Raw genomic sequence first — 19,270 nt, forward strand, 5'->3', positions numbered from 1 at the left:
GCTCATATTTTCAATTCTGAATGGTTGGAAGTAAAACCTGAACCAGAGATTGAGTCAGTTTGTGGCTTTGAAGCCACGACCCATGCTGTAGGGAGGGATGAGCAGCTGCATTGCAGTTGGAGCCACAAAGAGGCATTCTGACTAACTGATCCAGAATTGCTGCTTAGACTCACACGGCGCACACACGACAGTGACACTCTGACTTGCTCTTAGGAGGGCAGTGGTTTTTCCCTCAAAGTACTTGTGGGGGAATTCCACCAGAGTGGGGATAAACAGAATCCCCCTTCCCCTGCTTAGGTCATGGAGCAGTAGCAGAGCTACTCCACAGCCACAGTGCACCCTGCTCATGAAGGGTGTTCAGCCAGGAGATCTGTGTATTTTTAGATCCACTGGCTACAGTCCTCCTCCTGTGTCCATTTTTTTTTATTTTTTTCTACAATGCCACTCTGCCCTGATGTGGATGGACATCTGTGGAACACAGCTTCACCATGCACACCTATTTGCTCAGTTCCCCACACCTTCCACATGCCAAAGCTGCATCGGTTGTGGCATTTTTCAGGAAATCTCCCACCATTGCACTAACATAGGTGCAGCTCCACCAGTTGGAGCAATGGTGGAAGCACTAGTGTAGATAAATCTGTGTCATCTAGCTCTGCTAACAGCAGGTCTAGAAGACACAGTGGGGAAAATACCTGCGCCCTGCTGTAATGATGCTGGTTCTGGCGGGACCCAACTGAGAGTGCAAATTCAGGACAAATTGCTTAAAACGGCAGTTACAGCCCAAGGCTGGGGTTTTTCCACCTCTAAGGCAAACCAGACCAGCCAGACAAAGAGGACTTTGGTCTCACCCCACTGGCTAACCACAAGTCACACAAGCAATTCCCTTAGACACTCCAGTTTCCTGGTATCACCACCAGTTCCACTCGTTATGGGGACAAATGGTTAGGAAAACCAATATCCCAGTAATAGAAAAAAGGTTCTCTTGATCCCAAAGGACCAAGCCCCAGACCCAGGTCAATATACAGATCAGATCTTACCCACAAATCAAGCTGTTGCCAATCCTTTAGAATCTAAAATCTAAAGGTTTATTCATAAAAGGAAAAGGATAGACATGAGAGCTAGAATTGATTAAATGGAATCAATTACATACAGTAATGGCAAAGTTCTTGGTTCAGGCTTGTAGCAGTGATAGAATAATCTGCAGGTTTAAATCAAGTCTCTGGAGTACATCCCCAGCTGGGATGGGTCATCAGTCCTTTGTGTAGAGCTTCCGTTTGTAGCAAAGTCCCTCCAGAGGTAAGAAGCAGGATTGAAGACAAGATGGAGATGAGGTATCAGCCTTTTATAGTCTTTTCCAGGTGTAAGAACACTTCTTTGTTCTTACTGTGGAAAATTACAGCAAAATGGAGTCTGGAGTCACATAGGCAAGTCCCTGCATACTTTGCTGAGTCTCAAGGCCTATCTGCCTTCTCTCAGTGGGTCAGTTGTATAGCTGATGGTCCTTAATGGGCCCTCAAGCAGGCTAGGCAGAGCTGACACCAACTTGTCTGGGGTGTCACCCAGAAGCATAGCATAAGTTTGAAACACAGACATATAGAGCCAATATTCATAACTTCAACTACAAAATGATACACACATATAGACAGCATAATCATAACCAACAAACCATAACCTTTCCATAGACCCCTTTTATACAAGATTTGGTGCCCCTACAGGACCTTGGTTGCAACCATGTTCTATATGGTCCCAGTTCAAGTCAATAACGTGACACCTGCCTACAGCAGCACTCCTGCAGTTACTATTACCTGCTAATGTGGATAAAGCTCCAATAGCAGAATTGTACAGGTTCTGCTGCTTACCTATGCCTCCATAGGATGATAGGAATTGCCATCTCTGATAGAATCTGGCCCTGTATTAATTTCTGTTCAGTTCCTTTAAACATTCTAAAATGTTGTTTACTTTTTTGACCCACCACTGTGCATTGAGCAGATGTTTTCACTGAGCTGTGAACAATGATGCCTAGCCCATTTTCGTAGTACAACTTGCACATTTGTAAAGTACATTCTATGGGGCGTAAAGTAAGAATACACAGAACTTTTAAAAAAAAACCCGCCTATTTTGCACACTTCCAGTGGGCATATGCACAAATGTACTTGAGGTCATGTGCCTAACTCTGAAAATATGGCTTTTTATGTGGGATATTAGGTAGTTTGGTTTATATTTTTAAAAACTTTCCAGTCACCTTTAAAACTTAAATCCCCCAAATTTTAAAAACCCACATTTGATAGCAAGTGAAATGTTACTGAAATAATGCCCTGATTCTGCTGCGGTAGAGGTCTAAATACAGTAGGTAAGAGTGTGATTCAGGAATTACACAATATTTTGAGGTATATGTGATTTAAGCCTATTAAATGCAATTTTAAAATTAAATATTGTTATGTTGAAAGATGCTAATGGCTGCCAACAGGTGAGTCTTGGATCCAAAGACAATCACAGAGCTAGTGAAAGTCAATGGGTGTGCCAAGCACTTTTTCCAGACTCAGTGGAAAAAGCAGTGGATTTGTTGCTCCTGAAAGTCAAGGACTCATGATAATGAAAGACTATATGACACCATTCACAACACCATTTAAAACACACTTCAGTTATCACTTAACCCTCACCACTAGCCGTGATATTCCATGCACATTTTTTAACCCAAATTTGCAAAACAGTTAAATGCCTCTTTCAACCCCTGTGTAATCTAATCCCCACTGTTGTTCACTATAAATAACATTCAAACTTGTGAGGTGTACTGATACTCTTTCTAATGTAGCCTTGCAGTCAGTGGTAGTCCTGACCTATGTTATCAAATAAGCATAATGCCTTTGCTTTGAATGCTTTTACCCATTCAAATGCAATTTTTCTTATGGCCATACTTTACAATCAATTTACATATTGTACTTACAGTACATGCAGGATTATTTTTTTAATTGGTAAAGTGCTATAAACTACTTGAGCTACAATAAAAGTAATACAAGAAAATTGGTACATGGAGGTTCAAAATCAAAGTGAATGTGTTTATTTTGCCTTTGTCTCTTTCTCTCTTTTATACTTACGCCCATTTACCATTAACCATTATATTCTCCTTGGCAGCTTAGACAAATGCATTCACCTACTGTAGCTGTAATGAAAACGCGCTAGTTCACACAGCATAGTGTTCAACAGCAAAAGAAAGATTTTTTTTCAGTAGCACATTTGTGTCCTTGAGCAAGACACTTAGTATTATCTCCATTTTGAAGATAAGTAGTAACAACCTATGTTCCAGGGTTGAGTCTGCTAGTTCTAGAATTCGTTTGTTGAACAGCAACAAAAAATGATAGTTTGTTTCCTAGAGAGCCTTTAATTGAGCAGCTTCACAAAATCAAGAACAAACCCCATAATGTAGGACTCGCTACATATCATTGGGGAAGAAAGTTGACTTTCTTTTCTCGATGACATAGGTTAAAAAGTTGATTGTGTTTGATGCTAAGAAGCGCCTCACGACCTTTCAAGCTTTGCAGCACCCTTGGGTCACAGGAAAGGCAGCCAATTTTGCACATATGGACAATGCACAAAAGAAACTTCAAGAATTCAATGCTCGGCGTAAACTTAAGGTAAGTCTCTGCACTTAACTTTAAAAGCATACAGTAGCATTGACATTTAAGAAGCCTGACAAAACTATCAGAAAATTTTTACTTTGGTTACTGATGAAGATGAAAAAGCTAAAGATAATCCATTCACTCTGTGCAACTGGACAAGTGGAAATGTGCAGAGCTGACTGAAAGCACTATAGAAACAAAACTGCTTAGAATAGGAATGTTTGCAGTGTTGTTGTAGCTGTGTTGGTTCCAGGATATTAGAGAGAGAAGGTGGGTGAGCTAATATCTTTCATTGGACCAGCTTTTGTTGGTGAGAGAGACCATCTTTTGAGCTTACAAAGAGCTCTTCTTTCATCTCTGTGTAAGCTCAAAAGCTTGTCTCTCTCACAAACAGAAGTTGGTCCAGTAAAAGATATTAGCTCATCCACCTGGTCTCTAGAATAGGAATGGCTTTTAAAAATCTTTCCTTTTTTATGTTTAGTACTGCATGCTACATCCGTAGAGTGCTGATTGGAAGGGGGCTAAGTTTGAGCAGGTGACTCACTGGTTTCCTCATGGAGTCCTACATCTACAAACCTGGAGGATGCTTAATCTGTTTGGTTAAAATTTTACTTTATTAATATTGTATATTTTTGGCTTTATGATACCCTTGAAACGCACATGCCATTCCCATGGGTATCGATGGGAATGTGAGACATGCACTGAGAGCATTTTACTTTATGACCCAGAGGGGCATGTTTTCAAAATTAAATGCCTGTGTTGTGCATACCAAATATGCACATTCAGGTCCAAACATGCAGTTCCCTGTTATTACAGGTAACTTCACAAGCATTGGGGCAATTATATATCCTCCGCACCTGAATCATTATACCAGCTGTGCAGATGTGACTTCAATGGGAATTGGATCAGGCCAATAAAAACTCATTTGCCCCTTTGTTGGGATAGTTGCATGCAAGACTTAGGCACTAGTGGGAAGAATTTCAAAGGCACAGATGGCAGTTAGGCACCTAACTGACTTGAGTTTGCAATTCTCCCCCTCGTTCTACTAACGTTCGTCTTTAGTGTCTATAGTATTTGTTTTGGAAGAGATTTCATAGAGTATTTGTGCACGATATTTATGAATAACAGCTATTGTGGAACCATGTTTAGAGATGCCTTCATCATCATGGGCAGATGGAAATAATAACAAACTAGCCTCTGGACTGGGAACTATCCAGTCCATGCACAGACAGATTCATAAGTAAGAAATTACCCTTAAATTTCACTTGTTCTCGTTTTTCAGTGCTATTAGGGAATGTAACAGAGAACGTCTAGTTGGCAAAAAGAGGACAGAACTGTTGTGAAGTGTTTACAAAGATCTTGGGAAGCTCTAGACCTAATTCACAGTGACACTTAACCTGTAGAGAGCAGGCTTACGTATGTCCATTAAAGTTGTTCTTTTATAGTGCGCTTCCTGAAGAGTACAAAATTAACTCCTCCTGAGTCAATTTCTACACTTATTGTTCAAAGGGTTTCTAAGAAAAGTTTGTGTCTATTTTGCAAATTTCATTGTGGATTCTCTTTGTATTCTCACACCCAGGGCCGGCTCCAGGCACCAGCCCACCAAGCTTGTGCTTGGGGCGGCACCTGGAGGGGGGCGGCGCGGCGCTCCGGCCGCCGGGGAGAGCGGGGCCACAGCCGGGCTCGCCGCCCTCCCCCCGGCGCTCTGGCCGCCCTCCTCCCCGCGCCCTCCCCCTGGCCACCGCCCTGCGCTCTGGCCGCCTGGCCGCCGGGGGGAGAGCCGAGCCCCAGCCGGGGCTCGCCGCCCTCTCGCCGCCCTGCGCTCTGGCTGCCGGGGGGAGAGCCGAGCCCCAGCCGGGGCTCGCCGCCCTCTCGCCGCCCTGCGCTCTGGCTGCCGGGGGGAGAGCCGAGCCCCAGCCGGGGCTCGCCGCCCTCCCCCCGGGGCTCCGGCCGCCCTCCTCCCCCCCCCCCCCCCCCCCCCCCCCCCCGCAGGGCCCTGCTCACACCACAGATCTATTTTGAGACCTTGAACAGGGGTCGGCAACCTTTCAGAAGTGGTGTGCCGAGTCTTCATTTATTCACTTTAATTTAAGGTTTCGCGTGCCGGTAATACATTTTAATGTTTTTTAGAAGGTCTCTCTCTATAAGTCTATATATTATATAACTAAACTAGTGTTGTATTGTACAATAAACAAGGTTTTCAAAATGTTTAAGAAGCTTCATTTAAAATTAAATTAAAATGTTGATCTTATGCTGCCGGCCCGCTCAGCCCGCTGCTAGTCTGGGGTTCTGTTCACCTAGGCCGGCAGCGGCCCCTGTCCCTAACTGCCCCCCGTCCCTAACTGCCCTCCAGGACCCCACCCCCTATCTAAGCCTCCCTGCTCCTTGTCCCCTGACTGCCCCCCTAGGACTCTACCCCCTACCTGTCCCCTGACTGCCCCGACCCTTATCCACACCCCCGCCCCCAGACAGACCCCCGGGACTCCCATGCCCCATCCAACCACTCCCCGCCCCCTGACAGGACCCCCAGAACTCCCAACCCATACAACCCCCCCTGCTCCCTGCCTTCCCCAACCCCTCTCCACACCCCTGCCTCCTGACAGGCCCCCCCCAGAATTCCCGACTCATCCAACCCCCCTCAGCTCCTTGTCCCCTGACCACCCCCTCCAGTGACCCCCCCACCCTAGCTGCCCCCCCAGGACCCTCCTTGCTCCCTGTCCCCTGTCCCCTATCCACCCCCGCCCCCTGACAGACCCCGGGACTCCCATGCCCCATCCAACCCCCCCTGCTCGCTGACTGCCCCCCTCCAGAGACCCCCCGCCCCTAACCACCCCGCCCGGGATCCCACCCCCTATCCAACCCACCCTGCTCCCTGTCCCCTGACTGCCCCAACCCCTTATCCAACCCCGGACCCCTTACCATGAGGCTCCTAGCAGCATGTTCTGCTCCGTGCAGAGCCATTAAAAATCGGCTTGCGTGCCATCTTTGGCACGCGTGCCATAGGTTGCTAACCCCTGAACTAGACACATTTAAAAAAAAACCAAGACTTGAGATTAATTAGAACTATGTTTTTTTTAAGTTTATTTCTTTAATGTTTTTCCATCAGGAACAGAATTACCAAATAGCTAATAGCATGAAAACTAAATCTCTCTCCAAAAAAAACTAAGGATGAAATATAAATCTAGGTACTGAATCAATAAGTGTATATACAATAATACACATGTGGCTACAATTATACAAGTAATGATACATATCAAATTACCTCCACCTCCTGTATATAAGACCAATGTAAGGACTTATTTAGTTTTTCTTTGTCTGTTTAAAGCCATATGTTTATAAAATAATTATAATACTGTAAAACTCCAGAATTAACCCTGATGTTCATTCCAGCACAGTAGATCAGAACTGCTTCTTGTATACACACTAGTAGAACCAAAAGTAAAGGTCATTACACTTACCTTTAATTTGCATCATTTTACCAGGTAATATGTTCGGTTTCTAGTCCATCAATCTGAGCAAGTCATCCCACATTTTGAATCCCTCCATGGCTGCTGCCTCCTTCACTGGGTCAAGTATCCACTTGTCCCCTTACATGTTTTTGTTTTTTAAGAATATCCGCTTTACCGGGCAGGGATCAAGGGACAGATCCTAACTGGTGTAAATTGGAGCAGTGACAATTTACACCAGCAAGGATCTGTGCCAGAGTCTTTCTATATATCTATACAGAACTTAGCATGTTTTGGACACTACTATAATAAACATAAATAATAATTAATAATAATAGCAGCGACTTCACCTTGGGCATATTTTGTGAAATAATCAGTGTGAATATACTTATGGGAAAAACACAAGTTTGTTTTTTGTCCTCTCATGTGGATAGGTGTATTTTATTTTTAAATTAGTTCAGAAACATCTGAAAAAATGTTTCTATTAATGCTAGTCAAGATTTAGACTTCAGAAATAGTGTCTGTTTCAAATGTCATTAAATTATTTCAAATGTTATAATTCATTTTATTAGCTAAATGTACTAAAATTCCCTGTTCCTAGGAGATCAAGGTGGTGTTCTATGCCATGGATTTTATTGAAATTGCCTCTCTTTGTCAGGCTGCGGTGAAAGCTGTTGTGGCATCAACTCGTCTTGGGAGTGCAAGTGGTCACAGCAGCCATGACAGCAATAAGCCCAGCCGTAATCCGTCTCCAGTTCAAGACAGTGAACCGGAAGAGAAACCTACTCAGGAAGGAGAGGCAGCATCAGAAGAGAAGCCTTAGGTCATCTGCTTTCTTATTTCAGCTGAGATCAGTCATTTCATGCACCAGCTATCTTGCCATTCAGCAAGAAAGATTTGTAAGCCTGGCCTCTCTGGTGGCCCTGCTTTGGAGTGCAAAATGCACCAGCTGGTGGTCCTAACTTCAATGCATGTGACTGCTTATGAAAATAGTAAATTGTCCTATCAGGCATGTCATGGATACAATGTTATTTGCTGTAATACCAACAAGTGAAACATGAGAGTGAGTAAATACTACTTACATTAATGCATACACTTCGTATACCTTTAGAGAGTGTTTAGAGGTGACGTTTGAAATGAATACTATTTCGTTTTGTTTTACAGAAGTAGGCATCTTCTAGAGATCATTTATTTGAAACCGTTTCCTTTCCAAATCATAATCCCACAGTAAATGAATGGGAACTGATGTCAAGCCAATGCTTTTAAAATGACATCTGAAATGTTGAGCTTTTTATCAGTAATATTTATAAAGTGTTTACAAGGAGAACATAGTATAGAGATTTATATGCAAAAACATTCCACTAATCCTGGTAAGAAATTGAAATATTAGTTCTAGTGGCCATGAAACTGTATGTTCCTCAAGCTCGTGTTGAGAATGCCTTACTCTAACAGTTTATATACAGTATTTTAATGATAACCAAAATTATTCTGATTTCTGCCATTTCATTCTCTAGTAAATGTTAGCAAAACAAAATGATAGACTAGTATCAAATATGATTAAGGTAGTCGCAACTTTTAAAGATGCCATTGTATTTATTCATTACTTTATAAAACCGTGCAGCTAGAAAATGTTTTTATGGGGGAAATCTGCAATTACATAAGTTCTAAATACTTGAAGAAAGCTATTCTACTGCAGGGTGATTTTACTCTGGGGAGGCACTCAGATACTTATCGGTGCTCATCACCGTAAAGAACCTAGATGGATGAATAGATACGTACAACCCAGAAGCTTTGACCTCATGAGTAACTAGTTTTCCATCATTCAGTATAGACTTAATGAGTCCAGATTTTGCTAATAAAGGAGCCAGTCCTGTAAAATGATCTCCATGGGCAGATCCCTGCACCTCTGTGCATAGGTGCTGGAACTAGAGTTGCTGAGGGTTCTGGTGCACCTGGGCTTGAAGTGGTTTCCATCATATACAGGGTTTACAGTTTGGTTCAGTGACTCAGCAACCCCACTACACAAATTGTTCCAGCGCCCCTGCCTTTGGGGAGCTCCCATGATGCCAGTTAAGATACATGGGTATGGATCCGCTTGTAGGATCAGGGCCAAGCTCTTTATCTTACTTTGATCATAATTGATATGAACTGAAAACTGATCAGCATCAATATATATTTGTTAATTATTTTGATAGTACCTGAATTTCATAATGCATTGGTATATTACAGAATCGACATAAAGAAGCTGAAATGTGTCAGTGCCATTTGCATTTGTTACACTTTGTAATACTGGTAGTTACCCAAGACCCTAATAATCCATTCAATCTTCCTCTTTTGCTCTGTTTTGAAGTTGCTTTGCCTGGCAAAACTTGCCTTGAAAAACAGCAACAACAAAAAACAACACTATTTCAGCTACTGAGAGAAGCCAGAGTAATTTGTTTTTTGTTGAAGTTAAAATAAAAGGTAATGAAATATTATTCATATGGTAGGTTTGCTAAATAAAAAAATCTATGCTAAAACAGAAAAATAAATTGTCTGAAAGGGAAACATCTTTGCAAAGTTTTCTAATGCACAGTACTTGCTATTTTTTACCCATTTCTCAAAAGTATAAACTATTTACATTTGTACAACAAAGTTTTGGTGGTCAAGTGCAGTTGAATTTTAAAGCACAAGTGCCAATCCTTTTCCCAGACATGGCTCTTTGGAAGAAAATAAGTGTATATGCTGAAAACATTGGCAGATTTCTTCCTGTTATAATGGAAGCAGGATTTCTATCTGATTTTGCAGATCTGACTGAATAGGCTAAGAGGTGGCGTTTGCAGATCTTCACTTGAAAAAAATACTCCCTACAGGTACAACCACTGGGAGTAGGATGAGGGGTACATCCCACTGCTTAACATTTTACTGTCCTGTTTTTCCCCCTTGAGGTGGCTGTAGGACGAATGCATTCTCACTCCTGGTTTCTCCTTTGGTTACAGTAGCAACGCTGTTAGTGTTCAGTCAGTAATTAGTTCAGTAGAAGTGGCTGAATTGATGTAGGGTTTTTCCTTTATTTTGGTTAGCTTGTTCTAACTTCTATAAATAGAGCAGGCTGCATAGGCATTCCATACTTCAAGAGTCTATTGATCATCTTCCTTGAATGGAGATACCATTTTCTGAAATATGTTTTCATTTGTGCAGGATAAAACCGTGGTCCCAATAGATATGTTGGATGATTCAGTGATAAGTTACACCAGAGACCGTCTCTAACATATCACAAGTATGAACCAAATATGTGTAAACAGAAGTCTATCTATGACAGCATAATACAGGCAGCATGGTATTGCGTGTGAGGGGCTGTACGAGGTTTGTACAGACTTTGCTTAATTTCCCCTTTAGTATCTTCAACATCAAATAATTAAGATGCTTATGATGCATGAATTACCTGTATATGACCAGCATGCCTGATTTATGCAGTGAAACATTACACAGTAGGAGTGGCAGCACATTGAGGCATGAATGTGCAAGGAATCTTTCACATAGTGTTTCTTCTCTGATAAGTCACCCACCAGCAGGTTTTGTCCTGACATTGACTTGGGACTTTGGCACCACTTAGGGCAGGGGTGGGCAAACTATGGCCCTGGGGCCACATCCGGCCCTTCAGATATTTTAATCCAGCCCTTGAGCTCCCATTGGGGAGCAGAGTCCGGGGCTTGCCCTGCTCCAGCTGGGGAGCAGGGTCGGGGTCTTGCCCCACTCTGCACATGCCATGGCTCCGCGTGGCTCCCGGAAGCAGAGGCAAGTCCCCCCTCCGGCTCCTATGCATAGGGGCAGCCAGGGGTCTCCGCATGCTGCCCCCGCAGCTCCCATTGGCCTGGAACCACGGCCAATGGGAGCTGCAGGGGCAGCACCTATAGATGGGGCAGTGTGCAGAACCACCTGCCTGACCCTCTGCGAGCCAGAGAGGGGACATATCGCTGCTTCCAGGAGCTGCTTGAGGTAAGCGCCGCCCGGAGCCTGCACCCCTCATCCCCCTCCCACCCTCCAAACCCCTCAATCGCAGCCTGGAGCACCCTCCAGTACCCCCACTCCAGAGCCTGCACCCCAGCCGGAGCCCTCACCCCCTGCCCCAGCCCGGAGCCCCCTCCCACACCCTGAACTCCTCATTTTTGGCCCTACCCCAGAGGCCACAACCCCACCCCAACCCAACCCCCAATTTCATGAGCATTCATGGCCCACCATACAATTTCCATACCCAGATGTGGCCATCGGGCCAAAAAGTTTGCCGACCCCTGACTTAGGGTATGTCTACACCGCCCTTGGCAGTGAGCCTCCCAGCCTGAGAGGACAGACTTGAGTTAGTGGGGCTCTAAAAATAGCTATGTAGACAGGGCTTTCAAGTTGTGGCTCAGAATGACGCTCGGGCTCTGAAGCCGCTGGACTTAATTTAACTCTTACACTCTTGAGATTCCACCTGTTACTAAGGGTATCATGTGGTTTAGTTTTGATTTTGTGCCAATTCCCTCCTCTGCTGGAAAGTAACCCCTCAGTAGGGCTCTTCCGCCACAAACAGGGGAGATGTACTGATCTGGAAAACCTTCATTTTTCTAGTATCTGAACAGAGCAGAACTTCTTAGAGGAAGAGGATATCATCAGCCCATGAAATGCATGCACAAAACTAAATTTCAAAGAGCCAGAGTGAGAATCTGATGCTATAATATGCAAAAAAAAAAAAAAAAAAAAACAACAACAACAACAACCCAACCCTGCTCCATATGAATACCAGTCCCTTTAAAATTAAGTGTGGAAGACTCGGTCCAAAGCTCTTGAAGATTTCTGATCCTTTGGAACACTTCACTTGTCACTGAATTGTTACAAAGCACAGGAAAACAATGAATTATTCAGGTGTTGGCTTGTTACATGGTGATTTTTATTTCTACTTTATGTAAGTGCACTGTAATGGGTTTGTGTATATTAGGGCCATGATCATCCCCCTGAGTGCAAAAGAGCACTTGGGGCAAAAAATGCTAACCAAAAATGCACTCAAAGAAAGGGCATTCTTTGCTCTGAGAATGTGCAGCCAGGCTGGTATGCAGAAAGGAATGACCAGAGCCAACCAGCATGTACGTTGCAATAAGGGCAAAAGGTTGGTAAGAATCTGCCATAAAAGGCCCTATGAACACTGTAGTATAATGAGTGGAATTGGAGAAAGAGGGTGAGGTTTCAGGAGGGACGGAGTTAGGCCCAGTCTGCTTGCCCCATAAAAGTCTGAGCCTCAGCCTGTAACACTGGCCACTACATACTTAATAAAGATCTCTTTTGTTCACCTCTACCTGCCTGCTGCATCACTTAGGGCAGGTCTACACTTAAAACACTGCAGCGATGCAGCTGCACCAGTGCAACTGCACTGCTGTAATGCTTCAGTGAAGACGCTACTATGCCAACGGGAGAGCTTCTCCCATCGGCATAGTGTGCACACGCTAAATAAACAAATTGCATAGTTAATCCACCTCCACAAGAGGCAGTAGCTATGTTGACAGGAAAAGCCCTGACGTTGACATAGCGCTGTCTAACCAGGGGTAGATTTTTCACACCCCTGAGCAACATAGTTATACCAATGTAAGTTTATAGAGGCCTTACCGTTAATAAAACAGATACAGCTCAATCCAGCAATCAAAGGAAACAGGAGGGGAAGTGGGTAACTGCACAGGAAGGGTTTTATACCACAGCACCCACTACTGGATAGCAGCAGATATAAGAAAGGAAAACAGAATAATAGGAACTCCATGTGACCAACATGGCAGTGGGTAATTGGCACTAATGAGCAAGTACAGCTGGAGTTTCAGGAAGTCCCAAATAATGAATGGTGAGTTGTCAATATATCCCTCAACTTCCATACACACCATAGTTCATGATTAAGGCTACGATTTAGTCACGGGTGTTTTTAGTAAAAGTCATGGACAGGTCACAGGCAATAAACAAAAATTCATGGCCCGTGACCTGTCCATAAATTATATTAAAAATACCTGTGATTAAATCTTGGCTGGGGTAGGCAGGGGCGCTACTGGGGGGCACCCAGGGCCAGCAGCACCAGCTGCCAGGGGCCACGGACTGCTGCCAGGGCCAGCGGACCACAGCTGCTCCAGCTGGCCAGGGACTGCTGCCCGGGGCCGCGGATCGCGGCTGCTCTGGCCGGCTGCCCAGGATGTGCTGCCGGGGCCGCCGGAGCAGCAGCTGGTGTGGCTGTCCCTGGGGCTGCTCCAGCAGTGGCTGGTGTCACTGGCCCTGGGGTCAGCCACACTTAGAATCATAGAAGATTAGAGTTGGAAAAGACCTCAGGAGGTCATCTAGCCCAACCCCCTGCTCAAAGCAGGACCAACCCCAACTAAATTATCCCAAGCTGAGCCATAAAAACCTCTAAGGATGGAGATTCCACCACCGCTCTAGGTAACACATTCCAGTGCTTCACCACCCTCCTAGTGAAACAGTGTTTCCTAATATTCAACCTAGACCACCCCCACTGCAACTTGAGACCATTGCTCCTTGTTCTGTCATCTGCCACCACTGAGAACAGCCTAGCTCCATCCTCTTTGGAACCATCCTTCAGGTAGTTGAAGGCTGCTATCAAATCTCCCCCCCCCCCCATGTGTGTCTGACGAAGTGGGTATTCACCCACGAAAGCTTATGCTCCAATACGTCTGTTAGTCAAAAAGGTGCCACAGGACTCTTTGAAGCTATAGTATGTGGCTCACATACTTCAGGACAAAATTATTTCTAAGGGGTCTATTCTCTCAATAAAGGTATGTAGCTTCGACTTAGGTTAATAAATATTGGGAGCTAGATTTTCTATTATCCTATGGCCCCTTTGTACCAGTCTGCCAGCACAAAGCTGGCCCAGAAGGATTGCCCCAGCTATCTTGACCATCTAATGTAGGAAGGGCGTAGCCAAAGAATATAGGTGTGGCTGGAGAAATGTTGGGCTTTGGTGATCCCCATCTGGTGTAATGGCCCTTCGCAGTTACAAACTTCTAGTGAAATTAAGTCAGCTCTAAGGCTGCTCTAAATGACATCAAGAAGGTCCAGCTGAGCATGGGCCCAGCCAACATTGGGTGCAGCTTAGAATCTAACCTTCTGTTTGGACATCAGAAAGAGAACAGGCCCCTCAGTTCTGAGCATAATTGTTTCTTCCTCTTTAACAATGTAGATGATGGATGCAGAGCACCTGCCATGCTGGTGAATGTCAACTGCCCCAGTTTATACCCACCCAACCTTGCAATTTACAGGCCCAAAGTGTTAATCTGCCAACACTTAAATATCAAACACAGAGGGACTCATCTCTTCCATGGCATTTTAATTTCTGGTTTCATTTAACAAATGTTAAATTACATCTTAAGAAAGGCCACATTTCTGCTTGTTTTTCTTCCCTCTCCACCACCATCTTTTTCATGGCATCTAGGGTTGCCAGGTGTCCGGTTTTTGACCGGAACACCCGGTCAAAAAGGGACCTTGGCAGCTCCGGTCAGAACTGCCGATCGGGCCATTAAAAGTCCAGTTGGTGATGCTGCAGGGCTAAGGCAGGCTAGTCCCTACCTGTCCTGGCACTGCACTGCTCCCACCCTGAGCACCAACTCCACAGCCCCATTGGCCTGGAACTGTGGCCAATGGGAGCTAAGGGGGTGGTTCCTGTGGGCAAGAGCAGCACGCAGAGCCTCCTGGCTACCTTGTATAGGAGCCGGACCTGCTGGCCGCTTCCAGGGTGCAACGCGGACCCAGGACAGGCAGGGAGCCTGCCTTAGACCCACTGCGCCACTGACCGGGAGCTGCCCGAGGTAAGCCCGGGCCCCAACCCCCTGCCCCAGCCCTAGCCCTCAGCCCTCCCCCAAACCCAGAGCTCCCTCCTGCACTCCATACCCCTCATCCCTGGCCCCACCCCAGAGCCCACACCCCAAGCCCTCACTCACTCCCACACCCTAACTCCCTGCCTCAACCCACAGCCCCATGCTAAATCCCTCTGCCCCTCCCCCCAGCCTGGAGCCCCCTCCCAACCCCTGAACCCCTCATTTCTGGCCCCACCCCAGAGCCTGCACCCCCAGTTAGAGCCCACACCCCAACCCCCTGCCCCAGCCCAGTGAAAGTGAGTGAGGGTGGGGAAGAGCAAGCCACCGAGGGAGGGGGAATGTAGTGAGTGGGGGCAGGGCCTTCGGGCAAGGGCGGGGCTACAGTGTTTGGTTTTGTGCAATTAGAAAGTTGGCAGCCTTAATGGCATCAGACCCCATAGGGCACTCATGGGGCTTAATTGGCTGCCAGACCTATGGAAGAGGTAGCATCTGACTCCTTGGCGGGCTTCAGCTGCAAGTTGTACTGACAAATCTGCTGTTGCCTTTGGGTCTGTCAGATGGTTAAGCCACTGCAATTTCAGTTGCCTTGTCCCCCAGCAAAGATCAGCTCTTGATTGGCCAATTATAAAGACATTCCTGAGTAGACCTTTCATATGATTTTCCTGGGTCTTTTCTGATCAGCTAGTCAGGTTTCTCCATCCCCTCCCCATTTCCTAGATTCCTCCATATAATGCCTTCCCAATTACCTGCTGCAGCCTAAGGCACCCTCTGTTTTCTTTATCAAGAGAGATTGCCAGAGTCCTTTTGGCAGCAATAGCACAATGCTGCATAACAAAGATTAGGACCTGTAGCGAATTCGTCCCTAAAAGATAGTCTTTTCCATGGAAAGTCAAGATAGCTGGGGCTGCCTTAGGTCTTTAATGCCGGCTATATTATAGTGTTCAGGAAGTAAAGGATTCTAAACAGTGTGACCCTTACAAAAGAACGCTGGCAGCAGCTGCTCCTGAATGCTTTGTGCTAAAAATCTGCTTTGTCCATTGTACCTTTCCCCACCTCATTACGCAGAAGACTTGGCTTTAGTCATTCTTAAGAGGTGTGTAACGTCTCAAGTGCAATAGAACTGGGAAACATCGTTCCTACTGTGACCTTATTCTGAAACCTTGCCTGTGGGAATGAGCTTTTTACTGTGTCATCACCATTTGAACCGTCTATAATAGCCATGTTTCAGAGTAGCAGCCGTGTTAGTCTGTATCCGCAAAAATAACAGGAGTACTTGTGGCACCTTAGAGACTAACAAATTTATTAGAGCATAAGCTTTCGTGGGCTACAACCCACTTCTTCGGATGCATAAGAAGTGGGTTGTAGCCCACGAAAGCTTATGCTCTAATAAATTTGTTAGTCTCTAAGGTGCCACAAGTACTCCTGTTATTTTTATAATAGCCATGTTAATCTGTAATATTTGGTCCCAACATTGTGAAAATGTAAAGAGTTTACTGTGTTATAATGTAAAACAATTGGAATCAAGTTCCTGCTCATTTGAAAGTTGTGTATTTATACACAGGAGCAAAAGTCTATCAAATGGAAAAGGGGTGTAATTTTTTCACTCGCTACACCTATTAATTTTTATGTGACTTTCCAGGTATCATACTGTAGGCAGCATTTGGACAAGTCCAAGGTTAAGGCAAAACTCATAGTATGATGAACAGCGGGGAATGGCCTGGGTCTGACCCAGATACAATACTCTCCAATAGCCATTGTATCCCATTCATTCCCCCATAACTACTGTGCAGGAGGCAATTGCTTTATATCCGCTCTTGAAGTTCTGTTCTATGCCCCTCTACTCTATTCCTTCAGAAGACAAGTCTTCCTCTTTGAGCACAATTAGTTAATTTTCAGAGTGAGGCCAATAGGAACTGTTGGGTGCGCAACACTGTGGAAAATCAAGCCAGGTTTTTAGGTGCCTAAATATAGATTTAGAAGACTAATTTCATTAGGCTCCTGTTTTTGACAATCTCAACCAATATGTACAATTTATACCAGTAAGCACTTTGCATTTTTTAAAGTGTGTTTTATTTTGCTGAGGTCATGACCTCTTGTACATAGCACTGAAGTTGTGACTGATTATCAGGATAAGCTGTGGGTCAGACAAAGGAATAGTGTTCCCAGTTCTCAAGGTGTTGCAAGAAAAATCTATTCTAATTTGAAAGTCAGACTCTAGATTAGTAGAGGTTGTATAGCAGTTTCTAACTGCTTGAAAACAGTGTTGCCGATAAGAGAAGTAAGATTAGGGTTTAATATTACAAGGATATGTACATTTTTAAAACTTTCTGAAGGCCTATTTTTCATGAATAATCCTCATGCTAAGCCTGCATCTCCTTTTGCACCTCGGCCATGGGAGACAGTGTTCAGCCAAGTACAGGTTGCCTTGCAACCTCTACCTAATCCAGGGGTTCTCAAACTGTGGGTCAGGACCCCGAAATGGGTCATGACCATGGGTGGCAGGTATCATAGGCTGGGGGAGGCTGTGCCTCCCCAAACAGCCTGGTGTGGCCCCACCTGTGCTCTGCCCCCAGATCCTCTCCTGCCTGCTTCCAGTTCCCTTCCCACTCTTCCTGGCGGAGAGGCTGAGGCAGGCAGGCTGGGGCCAGTGCTCACAAGGCCCAGGGCTGGGGGCGCTGGGGCCACATCACGCTGCCTGCCCGGCACTCTGGGGCTGGAGTTGGGGGCACTGAGACCGTGCCGCCTGGCCCTCCAGGGCTGGTGCTGGGGGCACTCCAACCATGCCAACTGCCCGTTGCTCTGGGGATGGGGGCGCATGGGGGGACCGGTGGCTCCAGCATGGGAGGGGGCCTCAGGCAGAGGGGGATGGGTCAGAGGCTAGCCTCCCCCAATGGCTCGTTCACCTACCGTCCATAGTCAGAACCTCCTTTTAATGGGGTCCATCAGGGCTTGCTGGGGCCCAGGGCCAAAGCCGAAACCCAAGCCCCACTATCCGGGGTGGGGGCCGAAGACTGAGAGCTTCAGCCCTGGGCAGTGGGACTCAGGCTTTGCCCCTCCCTCCCCTGCCTGGGGCGGTGGGACTCAGGTTTTGGCTTTGCCCCCCCGATTACCAGATGTCCTGATTTTATAGGGACAGTCCTATATTCGAGGTTCTGTCATATATGGGCACCTATTACCCCCCACCCCGTCCTGATTTTTCACACTTGCTACCTGGTCACCGTATTCCCCCTCCCCCTCTGCAACCCAGGGTGGCCAGGCTCAGGCTTTGGCCCCACCCCCACCTGGACACACCTGAACAATGTAAGGCACAGTATCACTTAGGCTGGAACAGTATTAAATTTCTATCTTCCCCTAGGAGGAACCTCTTTCACCATTAAGAAGCCTGGTAGGCTTAAGAACTGCAGATGTCCTATGATCATAGCACCAGTTTGAGTCCTTAAATCTCTGAACTGGTGACATGGAGAACAGAGTGCAGCAACTTACATATTTGAAATACACAGATCTGAGATATCAGCATTAAAGCCTGAATCTGAGGAGATTTATACACACTTCACTTTATCCAGTGTAGGTAGGCCCATTGAAGTCAATGGAACTACTCACGGTGTGTAAGGAGACACATGTGTGTACATCTTTGCAGGATCAGGATCTAAGAGTGCTGTAGTCAATCTCTGAAAATAAAACATTCTAAATATAAATAGAACCAATTATATGGGTTAATATAAACTTTAGAATCAGGAGCCAGTAATGCTAGGAGTTTCTATAAAATTACATATGTCTGATTACCAGATGAGACAACCATAGCACAATAATATAGTAACCAGCAAAGGAATTAATGCTATTCCACTCCCTCTAATTTGGCTTTATTTTCTATTGTACACATTCTACAAATAAAGTTTCCAAGAAGGTGACCATTTCTTTTTTTAAAAAAGTTGTCAGTTTTAAAAAGAGCTTTCTAATTAGTCTGCATTCTATATTGTCTTATGCAGTCACTGCATTTCATTGTTCTGTACAGCACCCTGTGGTATTGCAGTTGCAGTACCTGAGAGAACCAAGGTGCCTGTGGGAAAAAAAGTCCCCAAAATGTAATTTTGGTGGGGGGGGGGGGAGTGCTCATAAATTTAAATATATATAAATTAGCCCAACAAAATAAAAAACCCAAGGACCCACCAGCCAGTAAACTCCCATAACTAAAACACTATATTATCCCACCATGCCATTGGTGAGCTTGCATGAAAGTCTCTATTTTTATTACCTGGGCAATGAGAAAGGGAAAAAAACCTCAAGTCCCTCCTCTTCACTGGTCACTTCCTGGGGAGACAAAATCTGTCAATAACTATGGCTTAGCTACTCTCACACATACTTATGAGAGAGTAAAGCAAGCTCCTGGTGC

The 19,270-nt window shown here is 45.3% G+C and overlaps 1 protein-coding gene across 1 annotated transcript in view; it reads left to right on the plus strand.

The window, feature by feature from the left end:
- CAMK4 (calcium/calmodulin dependent protein kinase IV) overlaps positions 1 to 8,260 on the plus strand; it is a 282,427-nt gene extending 274,167 nt beyond the window's left edge. Inside the window, exons 10-11 of the mRNA XM_065406770.1 lie at positions 3,480 to 3,632; positions 7,722 to 8,260. Of these exons, the coding sequence (XP_065262842.1) occupies positions 3,480 to 3,632; positions 7,722 to 7,886 (318 nt within the window). The 3' untranslated portion in view covers positions 7,887 to 8,260. The remainder of the gene's footprint in view (positions 1 to 3,479; positions 3,633 to 7,721) is intronic.
- Positions 8,261 to 19,270: the final 11,010 nt, after the last annotated feature.

Source organism: Emys orbicularis, chromosome 6 (assembly GCF_028017835.1).
Source record: "Emys orbicularis isolate rEmyOrb1 chromosome 6, rEmyOrb1.hap1, whole genome shotgun sequence".
Taxonomy (NCBI): domain Eukaryota; kingdom Metazoa; phylum Chordata; order Testudines; family Emydidae; genus Emys; species Emys orbicularis.